This window comes from Triplophysa dalaica, chromosome 11, assembly GCF_015846415.1.
Source record: "Triplophysa dalaica isolate WHDGS20190420 chromosome 11, ASM1584641v1, whole genome shotgun sequence".
NCBI lineage: Eukaryota > Metazoa > Chordata > Actinopteri > Cypriniformes > Nemacheilidae > Triplophysa > Triplophysa dalaica.
Window position 1 is genome coordinate 19,868,545 of NC_079552.1, and position 23,121 is coordinate 19,891,665.

Genomic DNA, 23,121 nt, shown 5'->3' on the forward strand with positions numbered 1-23,121 from the left:
TTTAAATCCACTTTGTATTTTGTGTAAGCCAACAATCTTTTGCTGCATATCAGAACTACATTCTTAGTTTTTGCCCTTTGTGATGAATAATTAAGGGGTTTGGGCTTTGCGTTGATAATATTTATTCTCCTGTGCAACAAGAAGTCATGACATGACATGACATCATGTTCTAGTCACCTTATATTAGTAATAATAATGTGAATATACTTAGGAGCTATTTACTTCATAATAAAAATTGTGACAAGGATGAATTAGACAAAAAAATATTTTTGGATTTTGTAATTTAATACTTTTTAAAATAAAAAATCTAAACGAGAAACAATGTAGATTTTTTAACAGCCTTCTTTGCTCACATTTACCAAGGGTAGAAAACAACTTTGTCCACGTGTGTAAGGCAAGCTTCATTAATGTACCCTACATTTAAAGCACATACTGTAATCACATTTATAAATAGACAACACCTGTAAAACCCAGACTAAGAAGCAGTTCAGTGAGAAATAAGGTAATAGGATATAGAAAATATTTTTGTTCATTTTTATTATAAACAGCATTTGTGACAACAAAGCAATTTGCAAACCACATTACAGTTATAACTATTTGAATAGATGCAGATTTTCTTTCTTTAAATTGTGGTTTAAGTTGGTCAATAATAAAAATTTTGTGAAGCTAACAATGTTGATTCAGTGTCTCAGTTTTCTGAAGTACAATTTCAGTTTTATATTTACATTAATTATTTTTACATTTCATTGGCTTTTTTGTCTTATCCATATTGATTCCAGTTTCACTGTGTGAGCTTAAAAGATTTCATCATTGTCGTCCCCTAAACCTCGTAGTAGCCCGTTGAGGTACCCGCTGAGGAGCACGTTGAGTTATCGCTTCATTTAACTGTTGAGGTGGTCCATTAGCAGTTGCATTAAGTAAAGCACATCCAGAGGTCAAACAGGCTCCAGGAACCCCAAGTAGTCCAGGGTATCCCCTAAAACCAGGTTGACCGACTAGGCCTCTCTCACCCATCCGACCTGGCTGTCCATCAAATGCCTGGCCAGGTCTCCCGCGCTGACCTAATAATAAAGCAACAGTACCCAGCATGAACCTCAAGTTAAAGAAGCTAGATAGCCATTTCCAAATCTTCTGTTATGTTTTAAAGGTCCAGTGTTTGAAATTAGCAGCATCTAGCGACGATGTTGCAAATGGCAGCCAACAGCTCACTCCACCCCTCCCTTTTGGAGCTCTACGTAGGCTGACACAGCACTAAGATGTCTTCACGTTTTCGCTTCAATGCCAAATGATATAACATATTTTTGAATGTGCTCTGTAGAGCAGTTTGTCCGCTTAGGGCTACTGTAGAAACAACATAGTGAATTCCATGCAAGGGGACCCGTGGTGTATGTAGATTGAAATAGCTCATTCTATGGTAAAAAAGCATAATGCTTCATTATGTAAGGTCTTTATACATCTCTGAAGACATAGTTATGTATATTATATTGCAGTTCTGTTAAAACATCCACAAAAATACTATACACTGGACCTTTAATGAAGAATAGGGAATTCAAAAGGTAATAAAATGACTCATTATTGTGTTACCCATTGGTCCCTGGTCTCCAATGTGGCCAGGAAGGCCGTAGCCTTTAGCTCCCTTGTCCCCTGGCTCTCCCAGGTCACCTGTAATAAAATAAAATAATAAATAAGCACCAACATCAGATGTAAATAACAAGACACACATTGTGTGTGCTGAGATTATTGCTGAATAGAGATTTTAAATTTCATTAGCTTGGTTGGGGATCCTGCATGTTGCATCAGAGAAAATAAAAATGCAATAAAAAAACTGCCATTGAATACATACATCATCAATTGAAAATAAATTGGTTTTGTCACAGTGTCAACAGTTTTTTCACAGTGTACAGCATAGTAGACAAAGCTACATTTACAAGTAGGAATATGAATGAAACTTTTTTTAACAGAGTTGACAGTTTAGGGTTAAGGAAAGTTTGTATGTATGGATTTCTGCCGAAATATTTATTTTAGAATGTTGAGTTTTGATGCTGCAGTTACATAGAGGTTTCTCAGTAAACTATTTGAATAAGGATGCCATAACAAAATGACAATAGACTCTATGCACGATCACTTATGTGTTGTCTCAGCCAGCTTAGTTAAATCCCTCACAGCACACACATAGCATCCTTATGGAACAATAATGTTTTTCACTCTATCACTTCGAGATGCATCTCGGATTACGGTCACTGACGTGAGTGAAATTATCCAAACACTACATCACATATCGACAACCAAAGAGGGGAAAGCCTTCAAGCTATACGTTTTAAGCTACATCCACAAAGTAAATTTGTGCACTTACTCGATGCATGATCACAGAGGCACTCAACAATCCTCAGCTGTAGTGCCGTTGCTTTGCTGAAATTTGATTGGGTCTTTTTAGTAAAGATATTGTTATTGCTTGGTGGCAAATTATCTCTGTTATGAGAGAAGAAGTGGCTTAGCTGTCTGAGATTTTAGCAGAGGTATATCATCACCCTGCGTTCATATAGTCTATCTCGTGGTGTTTGTTATTTTAATTAACATACTTCTACTTTAGTAACATTTACTAGTTTAGCTATGTTAAATTGTTAAAGTTTAATTACTTAAAGGGACAGGCCAAAGTGGTTTAAAAGGGTTTAAGGGCATTTTTTTGTACCAAAACAGTAATATCAGATGTAATCTTTGTTTAAATACATTGTTTGAAGCATTCTTTTGTTAAACCTGTAATCATCTGGCTCATCAATGCTGTTCGACAGTGTAGTCAGGCAGCTGTTCATGTGTGATACATATCAATTTTCCACTGCTGTAAGCGAACATTTATTATACTGTATATATTTTGTTCATGATGAATATCTAATTTCAAAACACAACAGTGTCTTTTGAGAGTTAATCCATCATTCGTGCAGCTCACTGGGCACGCCTTTTAACCAGTTGACAAGTATTTGATATACTAATTGTGTATGAACACAGCCAAGAGCAAAGCTGACAAAATCCCTTCATATCACTTGTCATAGTATTATTGTTTCTCTGTGTCTTGAAATGTTCTTTATTTGTAACACATTACGCTACCTGATATAAAAAACGTTTGTTTGTTTTCTATTCATCTATTTGTACTATAGTGTGGAAACAGCTGACCTGGTGAGCCCGATCTGCCCTGGTCACCTGGCTCGCCATAGAATCCTTGCTGCCCAATTTCTCCTTTAAGACCATCAGTGGCTGCCGCACCCTGTAAAGGTATTTAAAGACATTATGCATTTATTAGTAGGATGACTAACTACAGGTACCACAACCCACATCAAACCCTTGTGGTTAAGTGATAAAAATTGTTTATCTAAAAATTTGTATCTTTGTTTATTAACTCGCTCTCAAGTCATTGTAAGCCTTATGTCTTTTCACACAAAACTTTCAAACCTGGCATGTTGTGACTAGACATGGTACATGCACGAACTAATGCCTTTTGACAAACATGATGCACGTTATAAGGCATCGAAAGAAATACATTTTAAATTTTAGTGTAGGCCTATTGTATGATCTTGATTATCTATTTTATTGTATACAGTAGCTACAGAAGACGTTAAATGAAGCTACAAAAATCATATGGACTACATAAATAAACTGTGGCACATCTTAAAGGATAAATATTTTGTGGTTTTGAAGGTCCTACCTTGGTTTATGGAGTGTCCAACATACACCTGGTAAAAACACTTAGATTTTCTAATAATAGGCAGTTATCATAACCTTACTTCTTGACTGACTCTCAAATGATTTGTTCAGGGATTCATCTGTTTTATCCCCTGAGCCTACTCTGATCTGATTGGTCGGATGGTCTAATCTGATGGAACGTAGGCATAGGCAGGCATTACACAGAGTGACGCAAATCTTACCCGGAACTGAATTTAGAACAACATACGAGTGATCCAGAGTTGACTCCGTTCAATTCGTACACAGCTTACATTGACACAAAAACAGTACACACTCTACGAAATGTCATTATAAGGACATTGTAATAGTCACTCTTTAAATAATTATTAAATAGGTTTATTCAGCAAACAGCAGGTTTAGATTTTAACTAATAAGATTTTTTGTCTCACTCCTGTATACAGTTTTTCCTTTTACGACTTGTTTGAAACGCATTTCTGAATTTCAGGCTGTCTGAACTTTTAACTGCCTTTGAGTCTCCTGAGTGAAAACGTTCAAGAAGCTTCAAAAAGTTTGTCTTAAGAAATATGGAATGGCTTTCCACTCCAGTGAAGATGGGATTGTCTCCAAAAACCATTCAACACTGAGCAAGTGCCCTGTCTGTGACTTCCTATTTGTCTTTCAGGGGGACTTGGAAATTCTGAATGTTTTAATTCCAACGTATACTGCCAAACACTGCTGCATGACCTCCAGGGGCCTTCCCACGTTGTACATATCAAACCTGGCCTAGACAAAACTTGATGTATGGAACATGTTCTTCCTTAGTTTACTCTGGCAAAAACATGTGCAAGTGTGTGATGTCTAAAACAAACCACATCTTAAATGTTCATGTTTCAAGCACTAGCAAACGTGAAACTGCTCCAGTCTTTCGGGGTGAGGTGGGATACCTACTGGAGATCCTGGTGGTCCCTTTGCTCCTGGGGGACCTGGGGGGCCCATGGGCACATCTCCATAAAGCGGGCACACGGCTGCACACGTCCTTCTGACAGAGTTGGCAAATGTGGACATCTGCTCCAGGACCACCCGCTTGCACACCTCGATAACATGTTGAGCAGGAAAAGTAGGGCCCTTGGAAAGAGATCATTACGTCTAAGATAGCTGGCTCAGACACAACATTGAAACACAAAGCTAATATTAGAGCCCCTCTCGGCTGTGGTAGTCTGGAAATGGGTGGCTGCGTAATAATGGAGAAACAATATTTCACCAGCCTCATTATCAATTTACAGCCACGGTAAATAAAACAAAATGCCTCCAGCTGCAGCACTAATGGGGAAGCATTTACTAGCGATCTTGACACTAAAATGTTTACCACGTGTTTTATGCCTATTTCACTATGTGCCAGAAGGACTGTATCTTCCAGAATCGTTAAAGGCATTGTCCAGGCGGTGCTTTTTTAGTTGGCTGGTGAAATGCAAATTCATTCATTTAGACAAGGGGACAGGTGTATAGGATGCCCAAAGTAAGGAGGCAGATTCAGATTTAACTCTCCTTGTGGACTGTAACACAGTATCTGTTGAGGCAAGTTAATCTGTTCCAAGAGAAACTGTTTCACAATTTTGCTGAATGGGGAAAGACCTCTTTACAACTGTTGGCTAAGCTTTGGTTTTACTTTGCAATGTTTTATAATATAAAACATGATCAACATCTTCCGACTTACAGGTGGTCCTGGTGGTCCCTGAAAGCCCAATGGACCGCTGTCACCTATCACACCCTTAGACCCAACACGACCCTTTCTACCATGCTCTCCAGCCGGGCCTCGCTTTCCTCTTCTTCCCTTTTGCCCTAGCATACCCCCATCTCCAGCCTTAAACACAAACAAATACAAACACAACCATAAACAAACAAGTACAGTTTTACACAGTATACATATTTCTGAATGATAACTCGACAGCAAGCTTGTCCTGGAAAGAGATGCTCAAACAATAGACTGATGTGGCTTGATACATTGCATCTTTCCAGAACCAGCATTCTAAATATATCCAACTGGATTTCTCAAGATCTTGTGACAATGAACAGACCTAACTGTTAGGATCTTAATCAAATTTGGTCATTCATATTGTAATGTATTGTAATCTCTTACCCTGCCTTTGGGTCCTTTGACCCCCTTATTACCCTGTGGAAACAATGTGCCAATGTGAGAAACTGGAACCATATTATCGTGGAAACATGCGAATAAATGCATATGAGTCGATAACAACCTTATGTCCTTTGCTTCCTGGGAGCCCTTGAATGCCAGTGTCGCCCTGTAAGACAAAACAAATTTGATAGTGATGATAGCGGTGTTGTGAATGAACACTCTAAAATTACAATAATGCTCGCTGTGTGTTTCTTTAAAAAGGAAGCTGTCAAAATGAGAGGAAATCCATTAAGTTTATTGTGTCTTAATCGGAAAATAGCCCTGAAATGTGACACATTAGCACTATGTAATTTTGTACCCTTTGAATACTATACAGAGTCTTTTCACAAGCATTGTGATGGTCCAAGTGTTTCCTGCAGTATTTCTTATCATCATAACTCTTTTAATATTCCTTTCTTTTTTATATTCCTTTCTATCATTTGTGCATTTGAGTTTGAGTCCAACAACATCACCTCTTTACTAAAATGAATAAGTACAGGAAGAAAACGAATAGTTTCCATTTTCTAACTTCTCCCCATGTATGTTCCATTACATAACACATTAATTCAACATTAGATCCCACCTTCATGACCAAACATTTAAATTTTATAGAACATATTGAAAAGACAGAAATCTTGTAAAAAGTCATTAATAACTGGCTACATCAACATCCATGACTGGCTGAACTAATGTTTAGAGTAATGTTTACGCCCATGCATGGAAGGAATCGATATGGCTCTATTAATACGATTATTAATTCGACATACGATTCTTTCCGATCAAATGCTGGAGTCCCTGCGGATTATAATCAAATATATCTATGAAAAGCTTAACCTCCTGGTGCTCTTTTAATTTGCTTTAATGAAACGTAGAGATCTTCTCTGGTACTTAGATATCAGAGTAAGGCTAGAGCTGGAGAGAACAGAGCAGTCTTACGCTCCAACGGTTTGTAGTGTGACTGCACTCGAAAGCAAGCGACGGGAAACAATGTGTCAAAAAGTTGTGTGCTAACAGATGAAGAGTTCTGCTGTGCAGACGTGACTCCAGTGTGCAAACTTGCTGGCTTTCTAAGCTTTCCACAGCCACAACAGATGGCTTTTCTCCATTCACATTTTTGTGAATGGGTCAGTTCCTACTTATCAAGATGAAATTATTTCAATTTGTCAAGGCCTAAATAAATGAGTTGACACAGTGTTTAGTACACGGTACCTTTCACAAGTCTTATTACAGTATTCTTGCATGTCATAGCAGTTAAGGCCATCTGTTCATCAGATGTTTAGCTGCGCACTCTAAATGCTAATATCACCATAATTCCACATTTATAGACAAGGCAGGAAGTGGATTTACAAAAAAACACAGATAACTTTTAAAAAAACATCTTGTGAAAGGCTGTCCCTGTAAGAAATTTAGTTCATGTTAGTTTGGACATTTAAACGTTAGCAGACAGGCACATTTGACTTCTGCACATTGAACAAGCTATCAGAATGCCCTTATCAGGGTTTAATAGTTTACATGTATGTTTGCTTAATCTGTCTTCATATAATAAATCTTCAAATAGGTTTAAGGCTTTTACATGACTATGCACATTGAATTGTAAGCAGTTTTAGGGTCAGGGTTTTATACGGTACTTTGAATATATTGATCTTGATATAATGATCTCAAAACAATCTTATAGAACTTTATCAATTTTTTCTCAGTTAGTAATGGTAATGTACATTTTATCTATGACATTAGTGCAAATTGAATTGTGTATTTGTAATATTAAGTGTATTATCATAATGCAATCGCTTCTTGGGGCTTATTTTTTACAGTGATTTAATAACAGTTAATGGATATTGCTAAGCCACCCCATCCAGGGTGTATCCTGCCTTGATGCCCGATGACTCCTGAGATAGGCGCAGGCTCCCCGTGACCCGAGGTAGTTCGGATAAGCGGTAGAAAATGGATGGATGGATGGATGGATGGATATTGCTAAGCATGACACAAATTATATTAATTAAAAGATACAAAGCGGTTGCCAAGCAACACAGATGTAACAAAAGTGATGCAGTGAATGAGTTCATCTTTCTACTTTGAAACCCAATATCTTACAGATGATTATTTCCTTACGCTTAGTATCATACACCATATGAAACATTTGATCTATAACAGTCGTAGTAATGATTAAAAAGGACATAAAAATACCTTCACTATAAAGAAGATCCAGTGCTGTATAGGATGTTTAAACAAGGCTTTTTAACTATGTAAATGAGTAGATATCATTACCTTAGGCCCAGGTCTGCCAGGTATTCCCACGTGCCCCTACGGAGAAATGCAATGTTTTAACATTTTAGAGGGAACTTACTTGAATATTTCAGAAACTTTGGATTATTAATCATGAACACTCACTGTTGGTCCAGGGGGCCCAATAAATCCTGGTCTTCCTGGCTTTGCAGCAGAGCCCTTGTGACCTTGTGAACCCTGAAGATGGTAGCACTTTATAAATCTATGTGAAGGCAGGTTGTATTTTTTGTCGAAGAACCTCACAGCAACATATTCAGGTGGCATTTACAGCGGTCTCGTATAGCTCAGTATGTTGGTCATTTCTTTTCATGAGCTCTTACCGTAGGTCCAGGAGGGCCCATGTTACCCGGAGGGCCCTGTTCACCTTTTTCACCCTGTGTGAAAAACAGTTCAGCACGTTACACAGACACGCAAAACTACTTTCAAATGCATTTGGCAGATGCTTTTATCCAAAGCAACTTACATTGCATTGCAGTATACATTTATTACTGACTATGTGCAATCCCCTGGGATAGAACCCATGACCTTGGCATTGCTAGTGTCCTGCTCTAACCATTGAGCCAAATGAAAGCTGTTTCTTGATACCCAATTCAGGCATGTTTTTCATTCCATAAATAGAAGTTCTATTCCTGAGATAGGGACAGGCTCCCCGTGACCCGAGGTAGTTCGGATAAACGGTAGAAAATGGATGGATGGATGGAAATAGAAGTTCTTAATAGAAGAAGAGATTGCTCACCCTTTGGCCATCTTGTCCTAGTCTGCCCTCAGGTCCCTGTGGTCCTTGATAAGCCTGTGGCAGATACAAAATGATATAAGAAAGAAAAGTGGACATGAAAACAAAAGATATTGTAGACTTTAGCTGAAAGAGATATTGTACCTCAATGCCGGGATCTCCGTCTCGCCCTGACCAACCTGGATCTCCAACAATGCCCTAAAATATACCAACAGGTCAGCACTAGACCTTTCACTAATTGGGTCAAAATTTTGCGACTGCTTGACAAACAACTAACCTTCTCCCCCATTCCACCAACTCTCCCTTTTGGCCCTAGAGTACCCTGTGGAGAGCAACAATGATAGAACTCTACCATCACATGTATATAGATGAAATCTTAACCATTTGCTGCTTGAATGATTTGATTTGTGGATATTTTGTGGCCTAACAAGTGTAATACTTACTGGCTTTCCTTTTTCTCCAGCTGTTCCTCGCTCACCGGGATCTCCCACAACCCCCTGTAGAGACAGAAAACAAGAAGTCATAAAGCTTTTGACATTCACATTGCAGCTGCATGATTTAAAAAATATATAGCAATGTTTTTCTACATGTAGTATCAATTGTATATGCCAGGAATTCCTCCGATGGTCGATTCAGAATATGTGTGTTTTTTTTTATATTAAATTATACTTTGATTTTCACAAAACTCCAAAGTTTTTGGCTTTTTTAACACTTATGTTTCAAAGCTGACATTTTGAAACAATTTACTTGACGTTTAAATTGTGTTTCTCCGACAGATAAATTTCTGTTCAAACCCCAACGATCTTACAGGAATCTGAAGCCTGTGTTTTCCTTTTGCCTTGCTTCCTTTACCAACCCACAGGTCTGACAGTGGCTAATCTGTCTGGTTTAGTGGGGTTGCTCTCATAAACGCTCTTTAGGTGCCTCAGGTGTGAATCTGTCAATAACATGTCCAGGTCACTTTTTTATGATTTTGGGGTGATATGCAATGCATTTTTTCTTCAGATTTACCCTCTGTTCTTAATTCCACGCCGGCCCCTACCGTGAATATGCAAATAAATCATTCGGGTAGTGCACAAGCGCGGAGGATCCCACGAGGTGGCGGATTTTGAATTTAAGAGCGGCCTTTGGGTCCTAAATGTCATGAAGCACAACAAGGAAAGTTCTCTGCCTGTTTTCATACCTGGCGACCCGGTGATCCTCGAGCTCCTTCTGCTCCGGTTAAGCCTTCATTTCCCTGTTGTAAGGACAGAGTGGTGAGATGTCTGACCGAGCAGAGAGTAAAGCAGAGTGAGGGAGAAAACATACCTTCACTCCCTGATATCCAGCAATGCCCTCGTAACCCTGCTCTCCTGATGCACCCTGGGAGATGTGGTGGGGAGTGAGTGAATGAGTCATTCACATCCGAAATTGAACAAGCCATCACACTTAAATTGTTCAAAGCAACATGAAGATTCTGCAGCAGAACTTACGGCTTCACCCTCCTGGCCTGTTTCACCCCTATCTCCAGGAGTCCCTCGCACTCCCTGTGATGAGAAGGACATTATTACAGCATGTCAGGATGATACAGAGCTTATCTCAAACTACATGTATCAAATAGCAAAAAAAGGTTTTACTATGTGAACTCGTTTTAAATACAGTAGCTAATATCTACAGGTTACCTTCTGCAAACAACTTGTGTCAATGTCTGCTATCAGTACTATATGTACACTTAAAAATATGAAAGTATACTTTCAGTCCACTTTTCAGTCTATTAGACATCAAACTTTACATTTTTAAGTTTACATAGAAACAAGTCAACCTGATATTCTTTGTTCACACTTTTGAAACTTATATAGGAACAAAGCAAAATAATATACTGTAAAATGTGTGAACTGTAGGTATGATATTAAGTTCACTTAAAGAAAACGTACAAGTACACTTGCAGTATAAAAACTAGTAGTTTACTGAGAAGATACTTCAAAATGTGCTTTCATAAACTAAATGTGCTTGAACATTGAACAAGTAAATCATTAAGTATATAGTTGCTACACAAAAAACGATATTGTAAACTAGTTGTGTGCACAAAGGTGCACTTTAAAGTATACTTTTAAAAACTAGGCACATTTTGTTCTAAGTAGTAAGCTCCTTCTACATTTATATTAGTACACTTACTAGTATACTTTCAAATATACTTCAACTTCAAGCATACTTTAAAATGTTCTAATAAAAAAGTGTGGCTGTACTGCCATTGTTTTTACCTTATGGCCTGTGGCGCCGTTTAATCCTTTCAGGCCTTTAGGTCCTCTGTCACCCTGCAACATATGAGATGAATGACATTCAATTTCATTTTCAAATTGCATTGCATCAAAGCAAGTGTACGAGAAAACCAAACCCACCCAAAAAAGTATGCTTAACAAAAAAACAAGATAAAACTTATTTAATAAACTAATTTAATTAAATAAATATGAAATCTATTCATACACATACACATATGAACACACATACACTGGCATTGTATACAATGACATTTCAAACTAAGACATTCAAAACTGAAAGGCTGTGCAGGTGTGTAACGTTTTACCTCCTGGCCTCGAAGTCCTCTCATGCCCTTTTCTCCTTTGATACCTTCCTCCCCCTGTAGGACACATGTTGACTAGTGAGTGGCTCTGTAATGCAATGCAAACTAGGAGATTGGGCATTAAAGCCAATTACCGTAGGTCCAGGTTCCCCTTCATGTCCATAATCTCCAGTTTCCCCTCGTATCCCCTGAATAAAGACATGTTTTAGATTAACCTTTGCAATGTTGCCTGAACTAGTAAACAGTTTGTTATGCAGACTTTATTTGGCCAATAAGGTTGGCCGACGATGTAAAGGACTGCGTTTATGGTCCTGGAAAAATCTAGCACGTATTCCACTATATAGCAGCCTGAAGCTATAGTAGCCTTCTTGAAATGGTTCCCTCCCTTATTGTATAAAATGGATTTGATCAGACAGGATCTTTTCTTGGAATACTGCCACTAGCTTCATAGGATTCTGCCTGGGTTTTAATGAGGAACAACCCATGTTACATGGAAAGCAATGAAAGGCTAAAAGGTCTGTGCCCAATCAGCTTTCTGACTAATTTAACAGCTATAATCATGCCCATGTTGCTTCAGTGTCATTTGGTTTATTCATGCTCTTCACTCAATCTGTCAGCCAAAATTTTTTGGCAACTATTTGTGAAATTCTCTGATTTAAACAAGGTAATATTAGTTAAATAGACAGCAGGGATTTCATACCTGAAAATTGCTGTTAATTGTCTCTTTTTTGTTGGTTGTTTGGAGAACTGATACTTTGGAATACTTCAAAATAGTGTAATTACTGTAAACACTTAATACTCTTTAAAACATGTGGTGAATGCTGATTTTAAAGTCCCAGTGAAATCAAAAATGATAATTCCTATTTGTTCATGAAATATTGCAGTGTTAATTGTAAATAACTTTCCAGTGTTGGTCATTCTCTTTTTAAAATTCATGTGCCCTCATAATCTTCAATTAAAGGTCTAGGGTGGGATTTTTAGCGGCAAATAGCGGTGAGTTTAAGAGTTGCAACCAATCTCAGTCCAGGGTAGAAAAAGCAATGTCTTATTTACTGCATAAAAATAAATGGACTGTGGATTTTAAGGATCAAAAAGAAGGATAAAAGTCAGGCAGGAGCTAGGACCTGCGTTAATATTATTAAGACTTTCCAGCAGAGACGCATTAGGACATGTAGTAATATGGCAAAGGCTTTTAGCTGAGATACTTTCCAGCAAAGAGAAGGAGAGGAAGATCATCTTAAACCCCCCGAGGAGTTTGCCCTGATTCGGATCAGTATGTGAGTAATATTGCTCTTTCTTTTTGTTAAAACCAAGGTATGTTGTTGTAGTAATAGTAGCCGTGTGTGATGGAGCTGTTTTGAGTATCCTTGTTTATCAGGAACCAGTGTGCTGCTTGTATATATCATCTTCGCATATTTTTTTCATGTGCATTATTATTTGAGCGGTCTAAGCTATGAATTTGAGGGCAGAGCTAGCTAACGGTAAATAGCAATGCTGTTAAAGGCGTTTGATCTGACAGCACGATAGCAGTTAGGAGTAAGTTAATAGACTTTTATTCTCCCGCTTTGTGAAGTTAGGGACAACCGGACAACCTACCGGTAGAGGGAGAGGAAAAGGAAACGTGCTTTGTAGAGCTGTTTGTCCGTTTAGGCCTATTGTACAAAACATGGCGGTGCAACATGGCTAATTCCATGTGTGTAGGCTCGCTCTGTATGTAGATAGAAATAGCTTATTCTAAAGTTATACAAACATAATGGTTCATTATGTAAGGTCTTAATACACCTCTGAAGACATAATTCTGTATATTATATTCTCCCAAAAATTCCCCCATTGCTCGTTAAAAGTCTGAAAAAGGACTGACCATCTCAAATGACTTAGGTTAGACTGCTTGGGCGGAGCATCCATTAACTCCTCCCCTTCAACTGTCAAGTCTGCTCCCAGTTTCATTTCAAAATGCTACAGCTGTCAATCAAATCGCAGTAAAAAAAATGAGCCACGGCACACTAAAAAAAGTTTTTTTCTGCTTGTCCAATTTGATTCATTTTAAATAAGTTAAATCAACATAATTTAAGTACAATTTTGTCACAACATGATTTTTTCCATGTTCAGCTATGTAACTTAATCCATTCATGTTGGCACTTCATAAATGATTTGTGTTCTGTTAACATATATTTGCTACAACTAGGCAGAGGGTTTATATTTCCCAGCATGCTTTGCGTAAGACTGCATTTTGAGAGTTATTTTTCTAATTAAGTGTTGTTTTATGTGTTTTTCAGTAAAGAGAAACACTTGTTAGGGTATAATGTTCATTTATCTGTGAGATTTAGAGGAGTTTATTATAATTTCAAGTTTATTTGTTAACAATAAACAGTCCTTACTTTAACATGCATCAGATCATGATCTGCATTCCTACTAATAACTGCCACATCAAGTTGGTGTAAAGCTCAGTTTTGTCACATTGCCAATAGTCGTAGTCGCTCATGTCATCTCAAACTGACATCTCTTGATTGTAAATAAATGACTTCTCATTGCATAATTTATGCAAACGACTATCAGTGTGATGTCTTTATTGGTAGCTTCTGTGAAGCACAATCACATTAACCAAAATCTTTTCATAAACAAACATGAAAGTTTGTCTTGAACTTTGTGAATGCTGGAAATGTAATGTCTGTGAAAATCCACAGAGCTTTCTGCTGGCAGATTCTGTGTTTGTCAGCCTGGCTAATGTCAAACACTGTGTTAGCAAAGAACTCCCTTTAGGAACAGTACATTAAACTTAAACTCATCTTTCTGATCAGTGGACTAACCTCTATCACGGGTTAGTTTGCAGAGTATCATAATGAGTTTTACAAACTCCACCTAATACAAAGAGAGACCACACACAGCAAAAACTAGATGGTGTCTTCATGGGGCAGAAAATGCATTCATTAGCTCTCAGCAGGGCGGCAGTAAACACAGTCAGTCTTGCACTCTGCTTTGCAATCCATCAGCCTGAGATTCCACTTCAACTGAATTCTCTCTGTAGCAATTTTTTTAATAGCAGACATATATATGTTATATAGTTAGTGAGTTTAAACAAGTTCATCTTTGCAAAGGCAGAATTTATTATTTTAAGATTGCTTGGAAAAGTGCATGTTCATTGGATCACTTGCCGCCAGGGCTGAGTTTTAAAGATATTACTCCAGCACGCCACAGAGAACTGGACTCGGATCAAAGAGGTAAATTAGTCATAAATCTAGGGTGGAAAGAATCAAGTCTACCGCCCATGGTCGCTCACAAACCGGGGCCGGGCATGCATAACCCGGCTGTATACAAGTAATTGGATCCTGATGCATTTTGTCATGTCCTTTAATTAAGCTGATCAACAGACAGCGCCCGGTAGATTTGAAGGGCCTGTTTAGACTCTAATGACTTTGCTCTCTTTGAGTTCGTCTCAGAGACTTGAAGCCTGCCGCCTCAACAGATTTTTCCATTGGTTTATTTATACCATTTCAAACGCAAGGGAGTGTACCATAAATATAAAGGTTCTGAAAGCATCTTAGTCACATGCCATCTTTTATCAGATCTGGCCATTTCTAATAGAGTTTGGCAGCAGAATTATGGAAGTAAAAATCATAAGCTTTCTTATTGAACAAAATATTTGTTGAAAACTAAATGTCTGTTTACAGTGAGTTAAAAAAGGGTTAAATCGACAAATTTATAAGGTACTATAGCTTGTGCATTTTACCCTTACTTACTGAAACTTGTCAACATGGCTTCTTTATGCTAATGTGGGTACATTATATCAGGTAGTTGACCTTGCTGGTGATTTTTGTGCGAAGAGGATACGACTGCAGCCGGCGATAAGGCCAAAACCAGCATGTCCAGTGCAAAAAGGCTTTGACTTTTTTATTTTACTTAATATTATTTTATTTATCCATTTTACTGAATGTTCCTTTTTGAAGGATGTTGGTTTCCTTATGTGCACTTGAGCTCAACTGAGACCTGGCTGTTTGTAATAGACATAGGCTGTAGGGTCGACCTTGATTTGTTGCAATTTTGAGGTGTTCAGTTTGATGCAATTGCCCTCCTCACTGTTTCTTGTGTTTCACTGAAATGTCTCTTTAGTGTTGAGGACTAGTGCTGCTTTGTGCCTACATTCAGTATGAGTAAAATACCTCAAGTACTGTTAAAATCAGATACTCTAAGACTTTTCCTCAAGTCATTTTGGAATTTGTGACTTGTTACTTGTAATATAGACAATTTTTTATATAGATATTATCTTTAATGTAGTGGTTCCCAATTCTGGTCCTGGAGTACCCACAGCACTTCACTTTTTCCATATCTTTCTAATCAAACATACCTGTCTTCACCTGAACTTCTAAAATTCTCCAAGACCTCAGCTGAGTAACATAAAAATGAGCAGTGTTGGGATACTCCAGCACCAGATACATTGGGAAATATCTATCATCCGTCTGTCTATCTGTCTGTCTATCTATCTATCTATCTATCTATCTATCTATCTATCTATCTATCTATCTATCTATCTATCTATCTAACTTCCTACCTCCCTACTGTACCTACCTACCTCCCTCCCTCCCTAACTAGTATATAAGTTACTGTTGGACACGATTTTTATGCATTTTTAGCTATGTGATAGCCTTTAGCTAGAATAGTACTGTACAACAACTGTCAGTCATTGACAGTTACTACTGCTGCTGTCAGTTACTTGTTTGTTACGGGATGAGTGTATGAGAGAGTACAATGTGTGTTCACAATTTTTTTAAGCGAGTAATGACTTTTCACTTTGTTTCCATAATACCTTACAGTAATGCTTCTACTGCCATTTTCCATAACTTCCCTTGCCATGCAGAATCTACTCCACATTAAACCCACCTCATCAACCCCGCCCCGTCCTTCTTTCACTCCTCTATTTGCAATTTGCTTCATTCCTGCCTTTTCATGTTTGCCCAAACGTCATCAATGTTCCTCTATTAAGACTCTCATGATCAGTGACAACTGCTTGTTGTTTGCCCAACTCAAACACAGCAGGCGTACACACTACAGTGAGAGATTTCAGACAGTATTCTTACCCAGTTACCCAGTCTGCCTGGATCCCCCGTGTGCCCTGGCAGGCCTCTGTGACCCTGCCGAAAGATAATAGAGTATAATTTTCCTGTCCCAATTATAAACGTGTGCATGCACATATAATTTTTAGCCCACTTCGCAAGACATAAACAACACTGGCTCAGAAGCACTGTTTTAATTTCACATATAGCCATTGTCCTTTCAAAACCCTGGATTTCCAAGTTTTTCAGCAAAATGGATTGATTAAAAACTGTGTTGTCAAAGTTGACAATGGCTTTTGTTATACATTTGGGGTAGATATTTGCAAAACCTTATGATAAAGCTTATTAGTGACTAACAATAATGATTTATGGCAAAACAATTAAAATCACAAAATACGGAGATACAAGGTTTCAGATTTCAGATATTTTCTTCATGTAATATTCAGGAAGTATAATGTGCGGGGAGGTTATAGATACCTTGGGTCCTTGGCGACCCTGAACACCAGGCAGTCCATGTACACATTTACAGGTGGCTCTTTCTTTCCCTGCTGTTAAACCAATCTCAGCATATCCTCCACACTGTTAAGAAACAGGTCAGTGAGAACAGGCTGGAGATCAACTGGAAAATCTTGCATAGTTGAGCGAGACCCCAAATACACAGGGCAGCTGACTCACCACATTAGAGAGTTCACAGCATCCTTCAGAGTATGCCTGGTCAGCATCACAGGAGACCTCCATCCGTTGCAGGTCCACCTGTGGAAGCCAAGCGGTGTCTGTAATATCAAATTAGACTGACCAGTCATCTTGCCTCAAATTATGAATCTTTCTAAATAAATTACTACTGTAACTACTCTAAAGAAATGATGGGTTGGGTTTAAATTAGTTTCAAATCTTTGTTGCATTGTTTTAACCCCCTGTTGGGCCAAATATGGACATTAGAGGGTACATTTAAAGCACCGGTTGGGTTTGTCCATATTTTACCCAACCACTGGTTGAAACAAAATTCTTAGTCCACTTAACATTCAAATTATTTCTCAATTCAATTCATGTTGTTTTAAGGTCTTACAAAACTGATACCAATGTTCTTCACCACTTACAGAGACTGAGCGGTTACCCACTGCCCTCTTTACAATGGAGGTGAAACCTTTTTGGATCACTGGCCGTGGCTCATCCAGTGGCTCCACGCTGACCTCCTCACAGTCCACCATGAGCTTCACCTGCTCTCCCTTCACGCTCAATGCCAACTTGTGCCACTCGCCGTCAAACAGTTTCTCCACACTCTGAAATGTCCGCAGCATCTGCGTGCCTTCTGGTCTGGTGTAGAAGAAGTCCAGAGTTTGAGAGTCGCCCTGAAAACGCAGGCCCACCTGGTCCTGGCCTTTGGGGTCACTGACTTGCCAAAGATTCCAGGATGTTTTGGCTGTATCCTTGCTCACTTTAAAGATGGCAATAACAGAGTAGTCTGAAGGTAGACCATCTGGGTAGACATCACTGCATGGATGGGTTGTGCGGATGCATGGACAGATGGTTGGATGGGAGAGGGTGAATGTGCAGTTGACAAAGAAAGAGACATCAGTGAAAGAAGTTTTTGAGTAATGCAAATATTGCTGTATGATCTTACGTATAACTTGCCCAATATTGTTATTATTGTTACCTTTTCATAATTTCTTTCATAAATATGATAATAACAGTGAATGGAAATTAATACTCATACAATACTGCCGACAGATGGTACTTATGGTTGTATACAGTTGTTGGAAATCAAAGCTCTGACATGTTCATGAACTAGAGTATACATTTGCTGGTTTTCTAAGGTATTTTAGAGAATACTAATTTTCAAATGCAAGGTGATGGTTAAAGTATGATACTGTATGTAAATTACATTTTTTGATTGGTCTTTCAGTACAACTTGACATATTAAAATGACAACTGTGTCTCTAAAATTATTTTAGCGGTAGGACAACTTTTAACTGGAAGAATTTTTACTTCCGTTGCTATCTAAGCAGCCTCCTATCGGCTGAAATCACACTTGTAACTTTGGTATTTGTGCCGGTACAAGCCCCGCCTATCCACTGCTTTACGGCATACGTCACATTTTACTCGTAGCCTGGGAGTAGTTAGCCAACAGCTAACAATAAGACAAAACAAACTAATTTCTCGCAAGTCTCCAAACCATCACCATGGCAGAGCCAGCAAATAAAACAAAGAGGAAAAGAGAGAGAGTGATCTGACAGGAATCAATATTGGACGGACTTACACTCGGCGACGCAAGCTGGAAGAGGCAACGGGTTTCAATACGGATGGAGACCGAACGTTCGCCTTCCTACTGCTGGATTTGAAAGCATTAAGGCAGTAAAGTTTTCTTACTGTCCTGTACTTTTGAGCTTATTAGTTATTTGGCACTGCTCAGGTTGTTTATTGGCCCACTAACGTTACTGGTTCACAATAACCGTAAGGTATACTAGAGATAATGTAAAGTTGCCGGGAATCAATAGCTTACGTAGCATGATCGTGCCTCATAACGAATTTAGTGTTATGTTTGAAAATGATGACTACCAAACCACAATTAATGTTTTATGGTCAAAAGTTTCTGATTCCTTAGTTCATGCACTAATGTTATCGGTATTTATAGTTATTGTGCTAGACACTATTCCGATAGTGAGTTAAGTTATTGATTCCATCCATCATACAATGCACAACCCCTGGTCGCGAGTGTGTTTCCGAAAATATAACTACAGAAAATGATTTGCGTTGGTTACTAAACACATTCACGTACATGCATGTTTATGTTTTGGGTGACTGCAAATGTGTTTTGTAGCTAAAGTTAGCAAGTTAGCTGCTATGTAGATAACACGCTAAGCGCTAATGGCTAACAACCAACTGCTACCTCAGAATCTAGTTTCATCTATTAGGATTGTCCAGTAGTATAAAGCCAAAAGACTGCTTTAATACATGCACAGTTTATGAAGTGACATGATATAACAGTGGTTTCTGGCTAGTCAACAAATTCACGTGTATTGCACTGCCCAGCTGCAATATTTACGACATTTATAACAGACAAATGCGCTTATCAACCACATGGGAGAACCATACACCAAAACGGCTCATTGTTGCTTTAAAGCTGCAATCTGTAACTTTTTTACTTTTATTAAACTAGGTTCTAAACTATCATAGTGTCCCCATGATTCACCGTAAGCTTACAGTAATGATATATTACAACATAGTGGGAAATGTCAGTTTGATGTCATTTAACTTCAACCTACGTTACATACATAAATTAACCTGCAGTTGGAAATGTGTTCTGATTTCTGAACGTACCAGAATTCTCATTATCAACCGTATTATTAATAATCAACTACATACGAGCATCCCTGCTGTATACTGAAGAAAATTGGTTATAAATGATGATTAAAAGTTGAGTTTAAACTAAACCAAATGCTCTCCGGTCGTTTCCAATTGGTTTTCTGCTCCTGTTTGTTTTTAAGCATAATCAGTTTGTTGAAATGATCACCTAATGTTTCCATGGGACCATCTATGCACAGTGTGGTTCCACAGCTCTCCCTCGAGGTCTCATTGTTGTTGTTGAAAACACATTTCCTGGTAACTATTTCCTGACATTATTCTTGTCTTTTTCTCACTGCACAAACATGATTCTTTGGTCAACTAGGGGATGTTGCTGGGAGGTAGCTGTGGATGACCACTGCTGACACAAACGCACAGCTGCTGATATTTGACAAACACATAAATTGAATGCGAACGTTCGAGGACAATCAGCATGTTATTTGAGGACAGCAAGCTCTGTTCCCTACATTAGTTTACTCATTGAGTTGCCTACAAAGAAGTTGTTTTAAGGCTTCCTGAGGCAAGGGCTGTTTCAAATGGTACGCCATTTATCCACATGCAGCTTTGCTTGTGTCCTTTACAGAGAAGGAAATCCCAGAATACATTGTCACAAGGTCATTATCCACAATCCAGGAGATATTGCATTGAAATACTGAAATATTTATTAGTTTCAAAGCTGACTTTCTCAAGCTTTGCCCATATTAAAATCTAGTGTGAGGCAAAATGTATTGCCTATGTAAGCTGTTTAACAGAGTCTGGTATGATACACTATGGGTGTCACAACGCAGAGCTTATGCCAGCAGTGGGTGAGTTTGAAACGATGTGCGAGCAGCCGCATATTTTTTATGAAATCCCCTTAATAGTCTAGATGACACCATTGGAAGATTGTGAGAAGCAGGACATGAGAGATATTGTTTGGAGGAGAACGCGATTACAATGGAAAAGCAGAAAGAGTGGAAAAGTCTTTTGTGAGTAAGAGGATATAAATACCTTGTGCTCTTCTTGAGATGGAGGGAGGGGTTAATGCGGTACGCCACCGCTTCGGGGCTAGATCCATCAACCCTTCTCACCCCTCTGGATTTAGACAGGCGAAACTCTTCCAACAGGTCAAATGCTAAAATAAACACAATATTAACACACAAAACCAAAAAGTGCCGAATTCACGTATTTGGAAATGTCATTCCAAGATGAGGAAACTAGTCTCACATTAATAGCGCATTCAGGGAAGAATATAAAATGGACTGTTCGAGACAATGTTTTTGGTCTGTAAGCTAGATTTTGGTATTCCAAATTGACTTTTTACAACTGAATGTGGCTGATGTGATTTCATTTAAAGGGAAGAAGCTAACATTTCCATGAGCTCTCACATGTCATGACTTATTGAGACACTCCTTGGCACCGTAATGAAAAATATTATAACAACAAAACCCTCCAATTATTTATCAAAGTTTCCGTAATGTTTTGTTCTCCAATGTTATGCAATAAAGGAAAGACATAAACACTGGAAAAGATTTAGATGTGATTGGAGACTGGATATGGAATTCAAAGTTCAGAGTCCACTGTATCAATGATGACAAACTGACTAGAAATGACTTAAAACTGGGCCCTGCTTCCCTCTACTGGTCTTAAAAAGAAATAAAGTCTTGCACATCACTCTGGTGCACCTGCAGAAACCTGAAAATATCTAAAGTCCATTTTGTCTTCCACATGAAAATGCCTTAAATGGTCAATTGGGTGCTTACTTGGTAAATCTTGACATCTGACAAGGCCAAAGACAGCCAGAAGAACTGTGATGACCAGCATTTCGCTCAAAACTGGGGTTGTGATGAAATGAAAGCTGTGGAGATCTAAATATGCCTTCAAAATATCAAAAACGTACACTTCAATAAGATGTGGAAAACCGGTTGCAAACATTAAAGTGTGAACATATCAATACATGCAAAGAATGCTTTTGGGAGTAGAGACCTAAATGCCAACTGTATTTCACAAAACTGAGCACAACAGTAACAGTTATACTTTATGCTTGATATTCACATCAACTTGACTCCTAACTCATATTCAAATTCCAAATTGATATGAAATAATAGGAAGGAGGTAAAATAATCAATACTAGACTTCATTATTTGAAGCAAGAATTTCTATTTTCTAACGACAAGTCTTGAAAAAAATCTTCGTAAACACTTTTAAGATAAATGTTATTTTTAATTTGACTAACTGTTTAGTAAAATAACAAACAGTCCAGCTAAATGTTTCGACGTGCATTGATCATATAAAGTACTTTTAAAATGTATTGCATGTTCAAAGCATTTCTATGTAAGCATAACAATTGCTGAACCATAATGGTTTTGACATCAGTTAAACTTTAGATATTTAAAATTCACTTACATATTCCTGAGAAGCAGTTCACTTCCGATTCTTTCTTTACCGTTCCCGCAGTGATCATATAGGCAATTTTAAAGAGACATCTCTGGTCCCAGCATTGACTTCAGCTCAAGCAGAACCTGCTCAGAAGAAAATCTGATCCATCAGCTCCACTCCACCCTCGGGCCCAGGAGGCCTTCATTCCTTTGACATATTACCCTATGCAAACACTGGCCGCCATATTCCCAAAGGAATCATTCTGCACTCAAATGCGGCTGTTTGGGGTCTTTAAACATGCGGCATGGCATGGAGGGGGGTTATTAGCCCTATGCATCATAGTTGTGTATTCTATGGCGAAGGCCAAAATTTCTAACTAGGAAGACAGCTCTTCAGGTTTTCAGCCACAAATAATATGTTATTGTTTCATTTCAAATGTGTTATTGGCACATAATCAACTTTTAGAAAATAGAATTGCAACACAAAGTAATTGATGATTACAATCATACCGGCTAAACTTTCAGATATGATGGGGGCAAAGGCAACTCTCAGTTAAGTTAACAGTGGATCACTGTCTAGGGTAGTGCACTAGGAGACAGATGTAGTATGTCACAGATAGGCTCCGGCAGAGCTCTGCAAACATTCTGCAAGCCACAAAATGAACCACTGTCCTACACTGCAGTATTAACCGGCCATGGTGTGTACACCGTATACTACAATCATTCTATTAGCAACAATAGATTATGACAGCAACAATATACTTTCAAATTATTGTAATCAATAGTGTTTGTCATCATTTAAGTAGCGATCGCTATCAGCCAAATATCCTAGGGTGGTGTTTCACATGTGGTTTGTAACTTACTAAATAGCTTTCCTATTTCTGTGGTAGATTTATTCTATGAACTCTCATTTGCACATGTACAGCTGCTCTTTTTTAGTAAGAAGTGTT

At 38.3% G+C, this 23,121-nt stretch overlaps 1 protein-coding gene across 1 annotated transcript; it reads right to left on the reverse strand.

Annotated features, from left to right (window-relative positions):
- Positions 1-563: 563 nt before the first annotated feature.
- zmp:0000000760 (collagen alpha-1(IX) chain) lies at positions 564-21,617 on the reverse strand. Its single transcript, XM_056761229.1, has 26 exons — positions 21,557-21,617; positions 20,805-20,928; positions 17,570-17,963; positions 17,148-17,225; positions 16,950-17,051; positions 16,497-16,550; positions 11,559-11,612; positions 11,428-11,481; positions 11,105-11,158; positions 10,337-10,390; positions 10,173-10,226; positions 10,048-10,101; positions 9,308-9,361; positions 9,142-9,186; positions 9,009-9,062; positions 8,868-8,921; positions 8,452-8,505; positions 8,237-8,308; positions 8,114-8,149; positions 5,931-5,975; positions 5,813-5,845; positions 5,390-5,536; positions 4,624-4,800; positions 3,169-3,259; positions 1,585-1,662; positions 564-1,061 (listed from the first exon to the last, which is right to left on the reverse strand). The coding sequence occupies exons 1-26, from the start codon at positions 21,615-21,617 to the stop codon at positions 808-810; spliced, it is 2,331 nt and encodes a 776-aa protein (XP_056617207.1). The 3' UTR covers positions 564-807.
- Positions 21,618-23,121: the final 1,504 nt, after the last annotated feature.